The sequence below is a fragment of the Anser cygnoides genome, chromosome 5 (genome assembly GCF_040182565.1).
Source record: "Anser cygnoides isolate HZ-2024a breed goose chromosome 5, Taihu_goose_T2T_genome, whole genome shotgun sequence".
NCBI classification, from domain to species: Eukaryota; Metazoa; Chordata; class Aves; order Anseriformes; family Anatidae; genus Anser; species Anser cygnoides.
In genome coordinates this window covers 30,015,002-30,035,254 of record NC_089877.1, presented here as the reverse complement: position 1 = coordinate 30,035,254, position 20,253 = coordinate 30,015,002, and the positions used below count along the sequence as shown (strand labels likewise).

At 51.0% G+C, this 20,253-nt stretch overlaps 1 protein-coding gene across 7 annotated transcripts in view; it reads left to right on the top strand.

Moving 5' to 3' along the window:
• Positions 1-19,555, top strand: part of SLC8A3 (solute carrier family 8 member A3) — a 102,139-nt gene extending 82,584 nt beyond the window's left edge. For 3 of the 7 annotated variants that reach the window (XM_066997752.1, XM_066997751.1, XM_066997753.1), the window contains 6 exons: positions 5,814-5,831; positions 8,635-8,712; positions 13,821-13,945; positions 14,411-14,510; positions 15,074-15,349; positions 15,501-19,554. In XM_066997752.1, coding sequence (XP_066853853.1) covers positions 5,814-5,831; positions 8,635-8,712; positions 13,821-13,945; positions 14,411-14,510; positions 15,074-15,349; positions 15,501-15,877 — 974 coding nt within the window. In that variant the 3' untranslated portion in view covers positions 15,878-19,554. Of the gene's footprint in view, positions 1-5,813; positions 5,832-8,634; positions 8,713-13,820; positions 13,946-14,410; positions 14,511-15,073; positions 15,350-15,500 lie in introns of all 7 variants that reach the window. The other 4 variants (XM_066997754.1, XM_013174109.3, XM_013174110.3 and 1 more) reach the window with 4 other exon arrangements.
• Positions 19,556-20,253: the final 698 nt, after the last annotated feature.

The window sequence follows — 20,253 nt, the reverse complement described above, 5'->3', positions numbered from 1 at the left end:
GTCTGGGGTGAAACGAGCGAGGAGACACGGTGCCTGCTCTTCCTCGGGGGAAGGCAGAGCTGGCAGCAGGGGTGAGCCGGTGACCAGGGGAGTACGTGTGCTCTTCAAACTGGCCTAGGGCAGAGTTTGGAGAGCTTATTTTGGATGTAGAACGGCCATGCCCGTTGGGTGAGGCGTGCCTGGGTCCGTGTAGCTGCAGGAGATTTCTGTAAGAAAATTCATCCTATAGCTCTGGCTCTTTTGCACCTGCTAGCCCCTTCCCAGAGGAGCAACATCTCTGAGGCCCAGGAAGGTGCCTGTGGTGATCCATACACAAGCTCCTGTCTTCAGGTTGCTCAGGGCCCACACAACGCATGACAGCTACTTCAGGGTAAACACAGGCGCTCCTCCTGTCCGTATAACGAACTGATAGAGCCTTGTGACTGAAATATTGTGCACCATCTGCAGAGGCTGATCCTCACTGCTTGCCCCCACATGTATCAGTACCTGCTCTGAGCCTGTGGGCATGCCGTTGTCAACCTTGGCTGTAAGGGGAGCTGACCACTAATTCCCTTTCTTCGCTCCTCTCCTGTATATAAATGTAATGTCTGCAGCACCAAGCCCCGTCTGGCAGCCCATATAGTCTTTTTCGCCAGTTGCTTTCTGCAACTGGAGTTTCTCAAAGACTTTCTGGTCATCGATATAAATCGCATTGAGCAGTTTGACTTTAGCAGCTCGTTTTGTTGATGTGCTCAAATAATTCAGAGGTTAGAAGAGATCTGGGATGGGTATCTTGCCAGCCCATTCCATGACGAAGACTGATACTAGTTCTGTAGTGGCACATTAGGTGCAAAAAGCACTGGCAAAAATGGCACTTGGTGCAAGCTACTTATACTGAAGTGAATAAATACAAAGAAATCAGAGAGAATCATGTTCTTTGCTTGGCAAAGAGGGTAAGAGTGTAGCTTTTTTCTGTGCTCCTGGCTATCTCCCAAGTTTCCTGATTTTTATTTTGTTATCTTTGTTTCTAAGAAATCAATTTCTGGATCCTTCTTGTGTCACCTTTTCTCCACATGTGCAGTTATAAACTGAATCACTGCCTGCTGAGCACTGCAGGACTTTGAAACCTCCCCACACCCTCAGCCACTTTTCTGGCCAACCTTTTTTCAGCACCTTTTAAAAGTGTTTCTGCCGCGAAACAAGTCTTTCCCTTTAGGTCAAGATGCAATCCTTCAGTTTCACCGTTACTCCCATGGCAGCTCTGGTATCATTTCATGATGCCCTCAGCTCAGGCCTAGGTTTTTGCTGCTGTCAGCCCTGCAGGATTTCAGAGAAATCCAGCCTGTTTTTACTTTCTTCACACATTAGCTTTCACACTTTGTCCACAGCCCTGGATTACAGGAGCAGAACTGGCTTTGCTTTCCCTAGAAAAAGTCAGTCTTCTGCTTATATTGTGGTTAACCTTAGGGCTGATAAAGCCCCAATGGCAAGTGAGGCTACATTGGAAGATTTCACTTGATAGCAGATAATGGTGAAAATAGCATCTGGAAAATTACGTTTCATGAGGGTAATTGGGAATCTGCTCATGAGAATCCAGCTAGTGGCACAACGATAGAAGATTCAGCCCCAGGGATGGTGCCTGAACACTGTCGAGCACTACACTCTGTAAAAGGGACAGACATCCTTCATGCAAAATTCTGCTTCCGAAACCATGGTAGGACTGCAAGATATGACTTTGCTGGAAGTGGGAGCAGAGGTGGCCACTATTAAATAGATGGCTGGCATGACCTGGCTTGGAAAGATTTCATCTGAAATCCCCTCAAGCCTCCCAGCACTGAGTGAAGTGGTGTGGACAACTCTCCTGACGCATCTCCATTTAATTGAGTGTCAACACGGCATACAGGAAAGCTTCATGGCTCAGAGGATGGATGTGGCTGGAAGTCAGAGTTAAGGATTAAATTGCGAAGAACGATGGGCGCCTAGTTTGCATTGATCCAATTGAGTTATCTGTTTCAAAATATTGGTGATCATGTAACTGTGTACAAAGGTCCATGCCTGGATAAGATAAGCCACATCGACGTGTGAGAACGTGCACTGCAGTTTGCTGAGGTGTGGGCAGAGTCTGGGAAATTCCTTCTTCCATCAGCTGCTAATGGGAATAGCAAAAAAATGCTAGATTTCTGCCGCCTTTTTCTCTGAAGGTTTAATAGTTTGCTTGCAGCTCTGTGATTAAGCTGAAAGCTGCTAATTCTCCTAATGGACAGAAGGGATCAGGGTCTGTTTCTTGGAGTCTTTGTCATTGACTTCAATAATAACAGGATTCAGGCTAAAGCTGGAAAACCTCCACCTTGCTTATCTTATGAAAAATACACGTTCATAGCTCTTCATAGTCCTTTAGGGAAACAGTTCGCTCACCTCAGTGCGATCTGGAGCCACAGCAATGCTCTCGCCTTTTCCTCCTGCTGCCTTGTGCCTGTGCTGTGTGTAAAGGGGGCTCCCCTCAAAATCCACAGCCACCCTCATGTCTGTTCACTCTGTAAGTAGCGGGTGTTTAACCACCTGTGAGGATCCTCTCATCCACACAGTGGCTTCCTGTCTTAGGCACATTGATTAGAGAAGATTTATGTTAATCGAGAACGAGGCTAGAATAAAGCATGCAATGTGGTCAAACCTCTCTGTGAGGTACAGACAGCAAAAAAAAGGTATTGATTGTTTAGAAAACATCTGTGGCAGACATCTAGCACATCCAGTTGCTGTAGATTACAGGATTGTCTAATTTCTGGTCTGCTCCCAGCCCAAGCTGGTTCCCCTTGTTTTTAACCTTCTTTGTGCTCAGTGGAATTGAGGCAGGAGAGAATGCAGTTCCTGATCTGTGAACCACACCAATACGCCTGTGACAGCAGAATTTGACCCCAAAGTACATTGCAGGCATGCAGATGGCAGCTTTTATTGGTCATCGGCTTATTAGCAGCTAAGTTCAGGTCTGAATTCTTTGCCCCCAGCCCACTTGCTACTGGTGCAAGCACGTGTCAGCACGTTCAGGGATTCATGCCAGTAGACGAGTTCTTGCAGAGCAGCAACTACAGAGGCCGGGCTCAAAGAGGAAACGTGAAGCATTGCATCCGTCGTCACTATGAGCTTGAGTGGTTTTATCCATGTATCACTCCTCCATGCTTGCTCACTTCAGCATATGCCTGCTGTCCTCCTTCTGTATTGAAGGCAAGGCTTTGAGTCTCCTGAGAATCCAGGGAAAAGCGTGGTTAGAGCCTACCTTGTCTGCAGGCACGGGTGTTCGTCTGCGCTCCTGCTGTGCAAGGTTTGGGTGCGGAGTGCTCGGCACTGTGATTTTGAATTTGGCTACTGAACTGATTTTAGCAGCTGCCTATAAGAAGATGCTTGCCAAGCCTCTGAAGCTACCTGAGATGCCAATAGCAAGTGCTGAGGTGGCCTGGCTGGGGCCTGGGGAGTGAGAGAAGAGCAAGGGTGAAGAAGGAGGAGAGGTGTGTGAGGACAGAGCGGGGCAGCTGAGGGAGGTCTGTGGGATGCGAAGAGCACAGGGGCTGTCAGGGGAGCTGGTGCAGGTGCAGCATCCCCAGATGGACTGTCAGGAAACGTTGCAGGTCAGGACTAAGGGCACATTAGCAGATGCATGTGCAGGAAGGAAGCTTTAGTCCGTGAAATCATTTTCTTGCTTGCATGCACAGCATTCACTCAGAAATATAAAGATAAAATAATCCCTTGCCTTTCTGCATGCTATATTCTTGATGTTTCATTCATAGCTTTATAGGCTTCTTCAAATATTCATGTATCATATCATAAGTGAAAGGGAGAAAAATACTTCTTTTGCAGGCTCAAAAGCAAATGGGAAAAAAATAAACTCAAATCCCAGAGCAGTAGAATAACATTTTAAAAAAACATGAGGAACCAATGTTTTTTTTTTTTTTAATAACCACAGTAGCTTAGGGGCCCAGTAATATTTCATTATATTAAATCTGAACACTGAGTTGACCCATTGTATGAATGCCTGCAATTGCAAAAGTCAAAGTAAATTTCCCCCTATTGTCTGGAGGACCAGAAGACCACAGAAGAGGAAGGAGGCCACAGCAGGACAGAGCTACAAGGAGCCTCCAGATTCACGCTGTGAGGAGCAGTGACAGGCCTGTTGGAGACTTGCAGACAAAGTCCTGTGGAGGACAGGAGATTGTGCAGTCAGAGCAACTACCCCACTGCTTCACATGGCTCTGTGGTACTGTACTTGCTGCAGACGTATTCACAAATGGTTCCTCCAGAGGTTTTTGACTCTGGAAAGGAATCGACTCCGAAATGTGAGGGATGCTTAGCGAGGAGCCTCTTCATCTCCACTTGCTGCCAGGCTCTGTAGTGACTCTGGGCTGGTGTGCAGGGCACTGGTGTTTTCCTGGTAGTGCCGAACCACGTAGCTGGTCCTGCCTGCTCTGTTGCCTCTTTGCAGCCTGCAGGGAAGGGTTTCCGATGGCGCGCAGGAGTGCCTGAGAGCCAGGACACAACATCACTTTCCTGGCTCTGCCGACGATGTGCTGTGCGACCTTTGATGAATTGCTTAGGAAATCACTTTCCAACCAGAGCAGATAAAATTAGGTACCTCTGTGTAAAAGTGCCTGCTTCTCAGAGGCCTGAGCCGGCAAGCCTGGGTAAATTAGCACTTTTGGATTCCTGCCCATTTCTGAGTTTGCAAAATGTTCCCTTTAGCCTCTCTTTGCTGGTTTCACCATCTGTCAAATGGGGATGTTAATACTGACTTAGTCTCTGTACAGAGTTTTAAGCTTCTGAGACTAAAAGTGTGTGATAATAAGTGTTAGTAATTACAGTACTGTCGTAGCATGCAACCAAGTCTTCAGAGACCAGCTTGCTGTTTGAAGGACAGGTAGAAGTCAAAGCTAAGGCACAGTGCTCGCCCCTCTTGGAGAGGGTTCAGTATATTTTGCTATGTGATACCCCATACAGACTTAAAGGGAGTTAATTGGAAACTTGGGCATAGGCTGTGGCATTCTAGGGGGACACCTAGGAGGGGCCCAGCAGGACATTTCTTTGGGACAACTGTGGAAATGAAGTCAGGGGGGCCAGCATATGGAAAGTCAGGGTAAGGTTGTCCCTTACAGGGACCTCCATGCCACTCTCCTCCCACCTCCATCCTCGTGGGACCATACGGTGACAGGCGCTGGGAGGCAGCCGCACCCCCGTGCAGCTCTGGCAGGCAGGCTGGGAGCAAGGAGAGCCAGGAAGACCCCATGCCGTGATCTTTGAGCCTACCTGTGCCCCTCCTGGCACCTGTGGGGTGCAGGGGAGGCCAGGAACAGCCAGGGTGTCCCTGGGGATGATGCACAGCCACGTTACTCTTGCCCTCTCACTGGCCCTGAGGCCAGCACCCATTTTATCAACACCTCCCCTAGCTGAGGATCTCGGCAAGCTGCAGTTCGGGTCATGTCAGGCCCCAATGGCAAGCGTGACTGTCCCCCCACTTCTTTCCCTTCCCCTCCCTGCTACTGCCCACCTGCATCCCATCCTTCTGCCTTTGCTCGGGGGTCGGGGGGATGATTTTTGGGAGCCAGAGCACTGATGCGGTGCTCACCAGTGCTCGCCAGCATCATCTCCATCTCGCTGCCGCGGGGTCTGCTCCCCAGCCTGTGCCTGGCATGCGGCCCTGGGGAGCTCGCACACCGCACTGAGCCATGGCCATCGCTCACTGAACGTTGTCCTCTGCTAAGCAGCTTCTGCTTTTTCCAGTGAGATATTAACTTTCTCCCTGTTTTCTTCTTTCTCCCTTTCTGTCTTGTGTCGTTCTTCTCTCCGCACAGCTCTGCTGCTCACCCAAGGTAAGACTGCTTTTTCTCTTTTCCTCTTCCTTCTCTGCCTCTGTTTCCATCTTCTTCAGTCAGCCTCTTCTGTTGGCATTTGTTGTGTGCAGGGATCCCCCCACCTCCAGGTGCTCCATCCAGCAGGAGCTGGGTCAGAACGATGTGTCAAGACCATGGCAGTGGTTGAAGTCTGAACGCCTTTCCCCAGTTCCAGATATTTCCCTGCAGTTTTGGGAAATGTCCCAACCAGGTTGGAAGACGGAACCTGCAGCTCTGGCCCTGACTCTGCCCTCTCTTCGGGCAGCCCAGATTTTCCTGTGGTTATGGAGCTGCTCGGCTGGGCAGGCACCTGGGGGGTCCCCACTGCCTGTCCCTGGGGGGGGCACCCAGTGCCGACAGCACCTCTAGGATGTGATGCACATCAGCACTGCTCCCTTCCACTCCAGCTCTGTGCTCCTCGCCTCCTATCACAGCAGGATTTTACATTTATTAGTACTGAATCCCACCTCTTTGCTTGAAATCCCCACCATGCCGGTCTCTCTTGGCATCCTATATTTTTCTCACTCTTTCAATTCCAGGTATGATTGCAGTTGAATTTGCATTAAAGAAACATTTGTCAACAGCTGAGGCCAGGCATGCAGGGTGCAGGGAGGAGCTGGCAGGTTTGTATGCAGACTAGAAAAACAACCCCCCCAGATTTAGAAGCTGTGAGTCCTGCAGCAGGCCGGGGTGACGGTGGGGGGCTGCTTGCAGGCACGGCTTCAGAACCCCTGAAAAGATCTATGTGCTCCTTTGGCTTGCCATAGGCAAGTACAAGTTTAGTAGGATTTAGTACAAGTTTTTGCTTCAGGTGAATTTAAGGCACTGATGGCGGATGTTCGTAACACCTGAGCTGTGCTGCAAACCAAGGGAGCAGTGTCTCTGCAGTGCAAGCTTCTGTCTCTGAGATTTTTAGGAGGATGCCAAGGCTGCTGTGCAGGGGATGGCCTGAGCCCACAGGAGATGAGGCTAATTAGGAGATTGCTAGTGGCAGACAGAAGTCCCCAGCTCCCCAGATATCAGCGTAGGGTGTTATGGAAACCTCCTCCGAGCAGTTTGGATGGCTTCCTTTGTTACTTCTTCAGGTCCAGGAGGACTGGAAATAAGTTGAGCACGGCCTCCTTCACAGTAATTTCATTGCTTTAATTCAGTAGCTGCCTAATTTGATCAGAACCTCAGGAACCAAATAATCTGTATTAAAATAATATAACTTTCTCCCGCTGTTGTGATCCGGCCTGATTGCTTTTGGCAGCTGTTACCGGATGACGTGGTCGCCAGCTAAGGAAAGTTGCACTCCAGCAACAGAGAAAAGCTTCCTCTCTGTCCGTGACGGGGGAGGTCTCTGGGGTGCCAGCCCCCGCCACCCTCCTTGCCCGGGGTGCCCGTGGGGTGCACGGCGGGCACTCGGCTGGGGTCTGGGCTCAGCCGGTGCGCACGCTGGGGTGTCACTCAGCAGCCATCACGCCTAATAAGCGGGGAGAGAAGTGACGTTCTCATTTAGTCTGTGTCATGTTAGATTTAGGTTACATGGAAGCGCAGGAATCTTTGTGAAAATGGCTTGGTTGAGCGTTTCGGTGCAATCTGTCAGTCCTCTCCCTCCCAGAGCATCTTCAACGCTCCTCTGCCGCTGCTGTGGTGTTTGCCCTGGCGTGCTGCGGCCCCCACTCCCCATCTCTTTGCAGAAGCCCTGGGAGCCTGCATGCACTGTCAGCAGATAAATGGGCCCAAGTGCCAACACATCCCTTGGCTGAGCAGCCCTTCCTTCAGAGCAGGTTGGGAGCCTGGCTGCACCCACCCCTTGCAGAGCCATCCCTGGGAGAGCCTTTGGTGCATGTTTGGCTCTGCCTTTTGTGCTCACCAACCTTCCACCAGGCCCCAAGGCAGACTTGCAAGGCTGTAAACCTGAAAGCTTTCCTTCACGAAATGCCCTGTGCCAGCTGTCGGGGCTGCAGAGAACTGGAGCCGTTCAGGGTGGCTGTGGGGTGACTGGAGAGTCACACCTGGTAGTTTTTTACCTTCTCTGAAGCATAATCTTTTGTGTTGGCACCGGCACTGACTTCCCTCTGTACTCTTTACATAGGGAAATATTTGATACCAGTTGTCCCTAGAAGCCTGGTACTTGGGCTCAGGATGTTCAGATCCTTAAAGGTATGAGGAATTATCAAAACATTAGCTACATATATACCCTCACTTCCACATATTCAGTCAAATCAAGGGAAATATTTATAAATATGTTTCTTTGTGCGTTGAAACTCATGGGCCCGCTCTCTGTATGTATAGCTGCCTGGCCGATGTCCACTTTGCAGTGGGAAGGCTGGGGAGCAGAGCTGTCGGGGACGGTCACATCAACATTGATCTCAGAGCAGAGCCAGCAGTGAAATAATGCACGGCTCCCTGTCCTGTGGTTTAGCCGCGTGTTAGCCCTCCTCTCGTGGATGCACATTTTCTCAGTTAGCATTAAGGACACTAGGGCATGTATACTGGGTGCATCACGCCTCAAAAATAGCTTTCAGGGCTAAGTAAGCAGATTCCTCCCATTTTTAGAAAGCGGCACAGGCTGTGTGTGTGTGTGTTTCTTCAAAGGGCACATCAATATGCTAACCTCCAAAGCCAGCGTGTCTTTTAGCCAGCAGTCTTCCCCAGTTGTGACTGACGGATTGACAGCCCTCTGGAGAGAGGAGCTCATTCATGCTCAGTGTTTACTTTGTTTAGCTGGGATTATATTTTATTGAGCCACCACAAAAATCCCATTTTAATTGTCGTTTTAATTTCTTCCTAGCAGCGCAGTCCCCAGAAAGGGTGACCTTCATGCAGATCCATGCCCACTCCAGAAACGGATGGATACGAGATAGCTCGACGGGTGCGAAATGGCCTTCAGAGAAGTCTTTCATGAATACATTGCTGGTTTTAATCCAATTTATTCAGCAAGTGACAGGGAATACAAACCAGCCCATAGCTGCTTGGTAGTCTTGCAGCATTTCCTAGGTGATAGGGATCTACCTCTCTAGCAGTGTTATGGGGCCTTGCTGTTGCCTGCTTCAGCACAAAAGCCGTGGAAACGGGCTTTATCTACCTCTGATTTATGTTGTGTCCAGCGGGCCACAGGCAATGTCCAGCTCCCAGTTCCCTGAAGGGACTTGAGCAAGCAAGCATTGGGGTAGTACCTGCCAGGGGCAGCACATGGTGTGGAAACTGCTCTGCTTTCCCTTTCCTGAGGGAGAAATAACAGGAAGAGGGAATCTGTTTACAGCATTTTCAGCCCAATAAACTGCCTGTCACGTGGACATATGAAAGCACTTTGCAGATAACTGCAGAAGAAGTCCCAGGGTGTCCCTGCAGGAGCACATCATTCTCATGCGGTTGAGCAAGCTGAGGAGCGAGCACGGCAGGGACATGCCCGAGGCAAGGGGTGGGACTGTGACCAGGAGCTGCTGGCCCCCTCATCTGCCCCACCTTAGTGCTGAACTGCCTCTGAATGAGGCAGAACAACTGGGAGCATGGAGGGATTTAACCAAAAACCTTTCCTCACTTCCCACCAGGAAGCGTTGGGTCTAGCATTGGGTATGGGCTGTGGCCATTGCTACAGGCTGGGCAAATGTGGGCTGCATTGCCCTTCCTGCCATCCTGCCCTTGCTCTACCAGCCCTGCTGCTCTCCCTTGCTGGCAGCATCTCCTGATGAGCATCCTGGCACGAGGAGCAGGTACCTGCATGCAGTACCTGGTGCACAAGCCCCAGCTGGCATCGTTTGAGCAGCCTGCACGTCTCCTGTAGCCTGGGTGGGCTGTTATCACCTGATGGTCACACAGACCTGCACTCCAGTGCAGGCAGCGTTTAGGGGACCCCGCTACCCCCACCTTCCCCTTCCCAGGGAGGAGGTGACGGCAGCCCAGGAGGCCCTGGTGAGCTCCTGTTCCTGACGGGCATACCCAGACCTCATCAGGTTTAACTGGGGTTGACAGCTGGGAGTCCAGGGTGCAATCCACATCGAAGAGCAGGTGCTGGTGCTGATACAAACAGAAATCATGCTAGTTAATAATTAAACTGCAGTTTGGCAGTGCTCACCTTGGCAGGCTTGACCTTCCAAATTACGCCTGTCTCTCCTGTCCACCCTTCTCCTGTGCTTTCTTTGTCCCAGCCCTTGGTGGTCTCTGTAGGTGGGCACACCTGGGCGATGTGTGACATACATCACCGGTCCCTGCTTCCTGGAGGAGCCCTCACGACCCCATCTCTACACCTGTTTCCTCAGGAGGAAGGGCATGCTCCATGTTTTTGGCAGAGGCAGCAGCCTCCTGCAGTGCTGCTAGGTAAGGGGCTCCCCTGACAGGCAGAAGCATCCATCTAAGTATCAAATCGGTGAGGAGTCAGACCCCTGTTGCCCTGGGTGAGTGTTCTGGCCACTAGATGTTTGTACAGGACAGGTTTGTGAGCTCTCCTCTAGCACATCAGACCTTTTGGGAGACTTCGTGCTGAGGACAGCCGGTCTGCAACCTCTCAGCAGCCCCAGATGAGAGGGACACCTCTGACTTCTCACAGGGGCCAGGGACCTGTGCTGAGCACAGTGTGGGAGACCTCCCTCCTTCCTGCTGGCACTGGACCACAGCTACTGAAGAATATTTGGTCCTGTCTATGTTTGGGCCCATGCCTTGGCCCTGTTTAGTCTGCTAGTATGGCTGTAACCATGAGGCAAGGGCTTGGGACCTCACTGTCCCCTTCCTTGAGGTGTGTTCTGCCGCTGGGACGTTGTAACAGTTTATTCCCTTTCAGCAGCTGAGTCTCTGCACATGGGGCTCAACTCAGTCCTCAGCATCCCATGGGAACAGACAGACTCCACAGGTTCAGGTTGTATCTCCCATTAGGGTAAAAAGACTCAGGTTAAGCATTTTCAAAATAACCTTTGAAGTTTGTTAGGTTTCTGTACTTAGCGTAACAAGTTGCACATTTATAAGTATTTCCACTTTTTAATTTTTAATTTTTAATTTTCTACTTTTTAATGAGTCATGCACCTCCTTTTTACATTATTTGTAAGCTTCCTCTTTTAACATTTCTGTGAGCTACCCAGTTGGACATGCTGCCTATGCCTGTTCCCCTGCTGTTTGCTTGCACCTAACATTTGAAAGGCTCAGCTTTGGAGCAGTATTCAATTAACTGCCCCCACAGGAGATCTTGACGTGCCTTCTTAGGTGACCATGCCTCCTCTCTGTGCCCCGGTTTGCTGTATTCACCACAGAGAAGCTGCGTGGTGACAGCAGAGCCTCCATTACTCAGGTCTCCATGGGCATGCTGTCAGCAGGCCGCAGGTCCATCGCCGGTCAGCTCATCCCTTCACCTAAAGTGGCCTCGGGCTTGAAGGTGCCTCTGGTGGCACTTCTGCTGACAAGGCATCCTCTGAATAGTGCACATCCCACAGCCCTTCAGTGCTGTGGTAGTAGGCACAGCCACCTTTACTTCTGATTTCTAGATGGTCTCCCTGCAGTGGCTGCACCAAACGCTTGCACTGTGCCCGGCCCAGGGATCACCAAAGCTCTCTGTCCACTGCTGGACATGGACCTGTCCATTCACTCTCTTCTGAGAGCTGCCTGGCAAGCACTTGCCATTTTCATCAAATCAGTAGGTGATCTGCAAGTGGCTTGTGGAGGCTACAAAGCCACCTGCCAGCAGCTGAAGTCCTGCCACCAGCCATGGACACACACAGCCCTGCAGCCCGGGGCCTGGCACGCAGTCAGAAGAGACCGAGCAGGTCCTCCTCAGAGGAGGGTTTCAGATCTCACACTGCCCTGCCTGGCACAGGCACATCAAACAGCATGAGTGTGGTGATAGGTTCTGAGATAAATCTGTGTTTGATGCTGCTCCCTACAGGGAGGAGAGCGTATTCTGCAGCGCGGGCACTTACGGACATGTCTGAAGATGGCTAATATTTGCACCAGACTCCGTGTTGTCTTACCAGGTCAAAGGCTTTTGTCCAATCAGTTAAAGTGGGGACTGAGACTTTGCTGTAGTGCTTCTCCTGTGATTGTTAAGCTGGGGAAATTCAGTCTGAGATTCCCAGTTTTCAGGTAGCTCTGACTGACTTTCTGTGCTGTGCGACTGCAGCTGGTGGGCAATAGCCCATGGGGCTGTGCTGGCAGCTGCGACCTGTAGTTTTTCAGCCGAAGGTACTTCCCGGGGACGGTTGTAGTGAGCCAGATTGTCACCGAGTCCAGGCTTTGCAGCCCTGCTGGGGTGGCTGCTGTGCTCCTTCCTCAAAGCAGTGTCAGCAGACGTCAGCACATGCTGGGCTCTCTGCCGCGCTGGGCCCCTGCAGAGCTGGGGGTGCCTCCTTCCTGAGCAGCAGACTGTGGGGGGGGGGGGCTCAGGTGGGGTGAGACAAGGACATGCTGTGGCAACTGATGTTAAATGCTTAAGTGAATATAAGTAGCTGGAGTTTTTTCCTCAGCAATCATCGGTCCATGCCTCCAAACATAACATAAGGCAGAACATTTTTTCCAGGTTCACCTCCAGCTCAGCCGCCTCCTTCCCTCTGTGGCTGCTTGGCCTTCTACTGCAGTCACCCTCCGCCCCTCTGCTGTCCTGCCTTGCTCCAGCTGCTCTGCTCCTCTGTCTCTGTCAGGATTTGTAAACTTTTGGGGATTCCCAAATCCACTGTAGGTGGTGTTGGTGGTAGGCAGTGATGGTTTTGATGTACTTCATTGATTTCAAATGATGGATGTAGTTGTTTCTGCTTCTGTGATGGGATATAGTAATGCCACCTGACATAGGAGTTCTTATATATTTTATAAACTCTGTAAGTCCTGCAAGGCTTACAGTCTCTGCAATCAATCTAGCAGGGCTGATGAAGAGAAGGCAGAGTTTATAACTAGATTCCACTGGGAGGTTATAATTTCTTCTGTCTGATTTTTGGTGAGATCTGCTTGACTCCACATGGGATTAATCATATCTGAGGCATTACCTGGGGTGTTTGTAAACTCTACAGGAAGCCTCGGGCAACATCTGGCCCACTGCTCAGGCAGAACAAGATGCAGTTCTGTTGCGGTACCTCCCCAGGTTCTGCAGCTCCTACACCAGCTCAGCTGGGCGGTGTGCTGCAGCCTGGACGCCCACACTGGTCAGGCACAGGCAAGCCAGAGGAACCCAGCTTTTCTTGAGATGTTAAAGCAGCCCCTGACGCGTGCCTACGCTTGGTTGTGTGGGTGGGAGAGGACACCCTTCCCCCGGCTGTGTTTCTCCATCGTGTTTGGGCAACCAGCACTTCCCCAGACTTCTTGGTGTGTTTTCTGGGGCATCATCTGATGTTGTCCCAGAGTGCTGTGCCTCGTGGGCAGTCCCAGGGTGGCACCTGCTGACCTGGGACACTTAACTTTCCTCCAGCAGAAACTAAGCATCCAGTACTGTGAAAGCAAAAACCCACTTGGCTCCTGACTTACTTCATGTTCATTTTTCCAAGTGAATGTGTACATATACACGTGTACGCGTGTGCATGTGCGGTTGTGACTGTGTCTCTCTGAGGGTTAGCTCGAGCACTGAGTGGCACAGAGTGCCAACAGTGATTTTCTAATCAGAGGGGAATAAAAAGCTTCTCTCTCTTGTTCGTTCAAGCCAGGAAGCATGCCAGGATGTTAAAATTGTCTTAAAGGCTGCATGTGCCAAATGGCAGGGTGTGTGGTACCTCACTCTCACCAAAGATGTAGCAGAGGTGATGGGAGGGCCTATGTCATCCAAGAGCACCAATGCAGGCTGAGGAAATGTGTGTGTTTTTAAAAATAAGACCATGATATATATGTTCTCGGTGACTAACCGATACGCAGAAATCTTGGGCCTTTATTTCTGTGGCCCAGCACCCCACACTGTCCCCCAAGTCCTTGCGTGAGCTTAGCGAGCTGCACAGGGGCTGCAGAAGGCCCCAGGCCCCTGCGGCGTCCTGGTGCTCGAGGGCGGCTGGCTGCAGCTTAGTGTTGACCTTGCTTTTGCAGAGGTGGCTGAGAGGAAGCTGACGGTCGAAGAGGAGGAAGCCAAGAGGATTGCGGAGATGGGCAAACCAATCCTTGGTGAACATCCCAAACTAGAAGTCATCATAGAGGAGTCCTATGAGTTCAAGGTCAGTGGTTGTCCCAGGGGTCTTCCAGGAGGGGACAGCTGCGTGGCAGGGAAGAGTAGCCCTGGAGAGCAGGACTGAGGAGGCAGAGGGTGGCCACATGTACAGGGAAAAGGCTGCTGGAAGAGGAAAAGGAGTGTGCAATGCAAAGGAGTGGATGTAGCTGCTGGTAGGCAGAGGTGAAAGGAGGAAGACAAGGGAGCACAAGCAGATGCCAGCATGCAGGAGAGGGCGGGAGCAAAGATGTCCCTAGTGAGGCAGGGCTGAGCTTTGTTTGGAGTAAGGGGTGCCAAACAAGCAGACTCTGGTGAAGTATGGGTTGTGTGTGGGAGAGGTATGGGTGGGCCCAACTCCAGGCATGGAGCTGGCTGGTAGGGTAGTGCCTGGGGCACCTCCACAGTTTGGGAAGGGACCACCTTGCCCACGAGCTGGTGGTTTAATTGTTGTTCATCTTTATTCCCACAACAGAGCACCGTGGACAAGCTGATTAAGAAGACAAACCTGGCTTTGGTTGTAGGGACACATTCCTGGAGGGACCAGTTTATGGAGGCCATTACCGTCAGTGCAGGTGAGGGGGAGATCAGCAAACCCACGCCAGCATCCCCAGCCCGGGGTGAGCTGTGTCTGGGCTCAGCAGAGAGCATCTGCCTCGTCAGGAATGCCCGGCTGTTGGGTTTGTGGTGTTCTCTCACCAGTGGCTAGAAGGGCTTCCTCTGAAGTGAAAGAAGAGATGCAGGGTATTCCCTTTCCTTCCCTCTAGCAACTAAGAGAAACTGCTCCTGTGGAAACAGTGTCTCCATCCTTGGAGCAATGTTTTTTCCCAGGACAGCTTCCTTCTTCCTCCATCTCTCCCTTTTCCTTGCTATCTGCCCCACACACCCTGCCTACTTTCTCTTTCCACATCATCCTCTATCCACACAAAGACCAGCAGTGCTTCCAGCCTCTGGGCTGACCTGCCCTACCAGGCTAAGGAGGGACCCCTCCAAGGGGCTGCTGCCAATACCCTCACACAGATGTGAAGCTTCTTGCGGGGGCCGTGCTGGCAATCAACCCATGCTCTGGAGCAGGGGCGGGTGGCCACATAGATGCTCCATCGCATGAGACAGACCTCTTCTTCCACATTGCTTGCAGCGGGTGATGAAGACGAGGATGAGTCGGGCGAGGAGCGCCTGCCGTCCTGCTTCGACTACGTGATGCACTTCCTGACCGTCTTCTGGAAGGTGCTATTTGCCTGCGTGCCCCCCACTGAGTACTGCAACGGCTGGGCCTGCTTCGTCGTCTCCATCCTCATCATCGGCATGCTCACAGCCGTCATCGGCGACCTCGCCTCCCACTTCGGCTGCACCATCGGCCTCAAGGACTCGGTGACCGCCGTCGTGTTTGTAGCCTTCGGCACCTCTGTACCAGGTGGGGAGGCCATGGGGAGCGAGAGGGTGATCCAGAGAGGGTCGGAATCCATGTCCCAGCTCAGGTGGCATGCCTGAGCCTCATGAAGGGGGGGGTTGCCCATTTCTGCCCTTGGACCCCAATGATTCCTCCTTCCCTCCTTGCCCTGCAGACACATTCGCCAGCAAAGCCGCGGCCATCCAGGACGTGTATGCCGACGCCTCCATCAGCAACGTCACGGGCAGCAACGCTGTCAACGTCTTCCTGGGCATTGGGCTGGCGTGGTCAGTGGCGGCCATCTACTGGGCATCGCAGGGGCAGGAGTTCCAGGTGTCGGCCGGCACCCTGGCCTTCTCCGTCACCCTCTTCACCATCTTCGCCTTCATCTGCATCAGCGTCCTACTCTACCGCCGGCGGCCCCACCTCGGGGGGGAGCTGGGTGGCCCCCGGGGCTGCAAACTGGCCACGACGTTGCTCTTCGTCAGCCTGTGGCTGCTGTACATCCTCTTCGCCACCCTGGAGGCCTACTGCTACATCAAGGGGTTTTAGGCGGTGGGGGGACGGTGCCGCCAGGGGAGGGACCCCCTCCTCCGTTACCTCACGGGACACCGGCCCTCGAAGCACGGTTTCACCAGGAGGGACGGCTGTCAGTCCGCTGCCCGGACAGTCGGACAGCTGGGTGCCGGGATGGGCAAAACCCTCACAGAACGAAAACAAAACAAAACAAAAATCCACAAAAAAACACCGAAAATGATACAAAAGAAAAAAAAAAAAGCGACAATGGCAGGCGTTTAAATAAAACAAAACAAAGTAAACCCAGCCACTGACCCCAGTCAATGAGGTTATGAAGTTTCAGCCATCTCTAACGGCCTCCTCTCCTGCAGGTTCTTGTTCCCGGTCTCCTGAGACCCCTCCATCGTAAGGAGACGCTTTCTTGTTTTTACTGTTTGGGAATTGCAGAAGTCTGATCAGGAATTTTATTTTTATTTTTATTTTTATTTTTATTTTCTTTTGCTTATTGCTTCTTGGTTTGGGGGGGGGGCACATAGCTTGATATATTTTTTTTTCTTTTTTACTACTTAAACGGAAAAATGTTACAAGTTTAAAATCTAAAGCTTCAAGCTGCCGTCAGTGCTGGAATTGAACATGTATTTTTTGAAGCCACAAAAGACTGACACCGTCAAAGAACTTTTTCACTCTCACCCATTTCCTCCCCCACCTCCTTCCATTTCTTTCTTTTTTAAGAGCATCACAAGACTGATATATTTTTAATACAAACACACACATACACGTACACACACACACACACACACACACGAGTTCCGTGATGAAGGCTGGAGCATGTAGCATCTCAATCACCTGCCTGGGCTAAAAAAACAAAGGAGGAAAAAAACAAACAAACAACCCAACCCTCTAATATAATACGTATCGTGTATATTTTGACTATGGCATTTCTCTTTGTACAATTAACTTTGGGCTTGTTGTACTGCAGGGAGAGAAAATTATGTTCATTTACAAATGGTAAGGAAATAAACAGCTGCACAGAACTAGCCTGCCGGGGGGCCGGGGAAGCTGGCGCAGGCTCCCCGAGGATGGTGCAGTGGTCCTCCTCCCGGAGGTGGGAGTGGATCCCTGTGATAACGTGCTGCTCTGGCCTACCCGTGAGAGCAGGAAGCAGGGAAACAGCAAGAGCAGAGAGCAGGGAAATAAAGGCAGGAGGACGACAGGGAAGCCCAAAAAGAGCGCTGGTATTGTCCCGCACAGCCGGCCTGAGCTGTGTCACGGCTGCTGTTTCACTCAGCTGCCATCCCGATGCTCGCAGTGCCCGCGTCTCACGAGCAGCCGTCGGTCCGTGGAAAGGTACGGGCTTCAGACCTGCCGCCCGCCCCAGGAGTCCTGCATCACCTCCAGCACATCCTCGGAAAACCAGACAGGCAAAAGGGCACCCTTTTCATTTGAAGTGCATTTCTTTTTAAGGAACACAAACAAAAGCAAACAAACAAGTATGTCATGAATTACATCAATGGCTGCAAATTGAAATGTTGGGTTGGTAATAAAATTAAATAAAACCTATACCTATATCTATATAAACAGTGCTATCTATAAATATATTTCTTAACTGAGAGTCCTGGAAGGGGATGTTAAAGCCTTGCTCTTTTTAAAGTGTTTCCAAGAGGAAGATAATTTTTTTTTTTTCTACCAAGAAACAGGTGCTGTAAAGGGAAGCATTTTCCTCATAAATTTCACTAGCACAAGCCAAACCCAGGCAGTCAGCACATAAAAGAGGAGCTGGCAAAGGGTCCATCCCAACCTCCTGGGGGGCTTTCTGCTGCCCCAAGGAGCAGGGAGATGGTGTCTGTAGATGAGGAAAAATGCAATGGGAACAGGGTTATCAAGGACAAAGAACAGACATAACATTATAGCAGGTGAATAGATGAGAGTGACAATGGTCCTTAAAACACAGAAAAAATATTTATTTTCATACAAAATGTTTATCAAATATCTCTCTATGTAAAGTGTATAAATGTAAGGAAGAGAATAAGGATCCTCCTTACAGGGACAGCAGGAGCTTTGCTTGCAGAAGCTCTGTGGGTAAAAGCCCTGGGGTTTGAAGCTGACGAACACCCAGCCTTCTGCCTCCCTGCCCTCCCTCTGCTGTGGCTTTTGGGGAAGGGCACGAAAACGAAGGGCAAGAAATCCCGAGGCCAGGTTCCAGCTGAGTTTGCCAATCTTTCCGGCCTCTGGCTGTGCCAGCAGCCACCAGGAGCAGCTTCTGTCTACGTCAGTCACTGCTGCTGCTCACCCGGGCTGGGACCCCAGAGCACAGACGTGTGACACGAAAGGAAAAGTTTAAAGCCCCCAAAATGATCTCTGGGCTTGAGGTGTGTGTTTAAGGTGCAGCTCTCAAGGGGATTGTGTTATCATCGCTGTTTTTAATTTGGACATGTCAAGTCTGTTCAGTTCTTATTTTAACCATACCAGTTTGCCCATTCCCGGCTAAAACCTGGGCACGGGGAGCTGCAGTGCTGTTATTCTGTTGCTTGTGCTGTATCGGTTGTGTGCTTTTCATCTGCTGCTTTCTTAGGCTCACTTTGTGGGGGGGGGGGTGCAGGGGGACGAGTGTCTGCAATTGCCAATTGCACGGTGACTTTGGTGCCCTCGATGCACTGTGGAGATCTGTGCCAAGCTGACAACTTCAGTGGAGTGTCTCTTTATTTTATTTTCCTTTTTTTTTTTTTTTTTTTACTTCATTAAAAAATATGCAAGCTAAAAAAAAATATGGTGCCTTTGGGGATTTGTTTTTGCTGAGGCTTTTATGTTTTATTTTTGGGCTGTGTGCTTGCTCGTGCTGCATCTGGGCAGGTGCCTGGACGCCGGGTTGTCGTGCTGGGAGGGCCCAGCAGCTGCTTTGCAGAGGGGTGCTTCTGCTGCTCCATTATCCTTGCCGCTGCTCCTTCCTCTCTGCTTCTCCTGGCAGCTTCCCATCGCAGCCTGCAATAAAACCCGCTCTCTTCTCTCGACAGCCCTTTCATCTTTGCCACGTGCTTTTGCCTTTCAGCTACGGGGTGCTGGGGAGGCACCGAGGGCACCCCTCGGTGCAATGCAGCAGGTGCTCGTCGCCTCCCCGCAGCCTGCCTGGGGGGACTCTTCCCATGCTCCGTGTAGCATTCCCGGGATAACTCCTGGCACACTGGGAGCAATACACAGTTCAGAATGAAATGGCTATTGGAGCTGTTGAGCAAAGGTTTTAAGCCAGGGAGGAGGGCGTTTATAGCTCTCAGATCGCGCTTTGTTACCTTTTCAGTAATTACTGTTTTGCTGGTGTCATCAGAGCTTTTCTGGACAAGCACAAATTAAACACAAAAATACTCTGTGATTCACGTTTCCTCCGCTCCCACAGCTGTGGCTGCTGGATGGATTTGTAAGCCACTTGTCCCTGGTGTCGGAGGGGACCCCTCCCTCCCAAAGCAGCAACACTGCCTCACCTCACAGCGCCAGCTGCAGGAGAAGCCCCCCTCAGCTCCTTGTGCCACCATGGGCTTCAACCTCCCTGCCCCACTACTGCAGGGGGAACGAGACCTCCCCGCATGCCTTCCCCAGCAGATTTGCTTTAGAAAGGCATTTTGGAAGCCATCCAGAGCTGCAGTACCTGGACACTGGTGAGATAAAGCATAGGTAACAAGGCCTTTGAGGAAGCTTTCCTCCTTGGCGATCTTCAAAAGCCACCTGGACGTGGGCCTGGGCACCCTGCTCTGGGTGCTCTCGTATCATTCATGGGGAATTGCTTTTTTTAGAGAGGGTGGGAAGCTTTTTTGGGTTAATTCTGTTTGGGAATGGTCACAGCCATGACCTTGGTGTGAGAACCACCCGCACAAATGGGAGCAGCAGTTGCTCAGCCCTGGCAACAAGCTGAAAAGCACTTGTCACCAAGAATAAACTTGGGAGTATTATATGGAAAAAAAATGTTTTTAATGACCGACCATTGTCATCGTCTGTGTGTGCCAGAGGCAGCCAGATTGTTAACAGTGGTGTTATTTGTGGCTTGCCTCCATAGGGGGTGGGGACGAAGGGCCTCACAGTATTTAAATGAGCTATTTACAATATCTAGATAATTAGCACCATGAGTAAATGGCTCACCGAAATTAACACCGTGCGCAGATTTACCATTTACCCCCTTACCCCCTGGATGAGTTCACCAGATGTTCCTCCTGCACCTACATATGAGGATGTGCCAATGTCCCAGCGTGCCATTGCTGTTGCCAGATGCAGCTGTGGCTAAAGGAAAAATCGCGACCTGCCTACTAGTTGTTGCTGGGGGTGCACTCAGAATTTGGGTCAGTTTGAAGAATGCAATATAAAGTAACACAGATCTAGGAAGTTGAAAGTGGTATGACATCTAGGTGAATTAAAGAATAAACCATCCG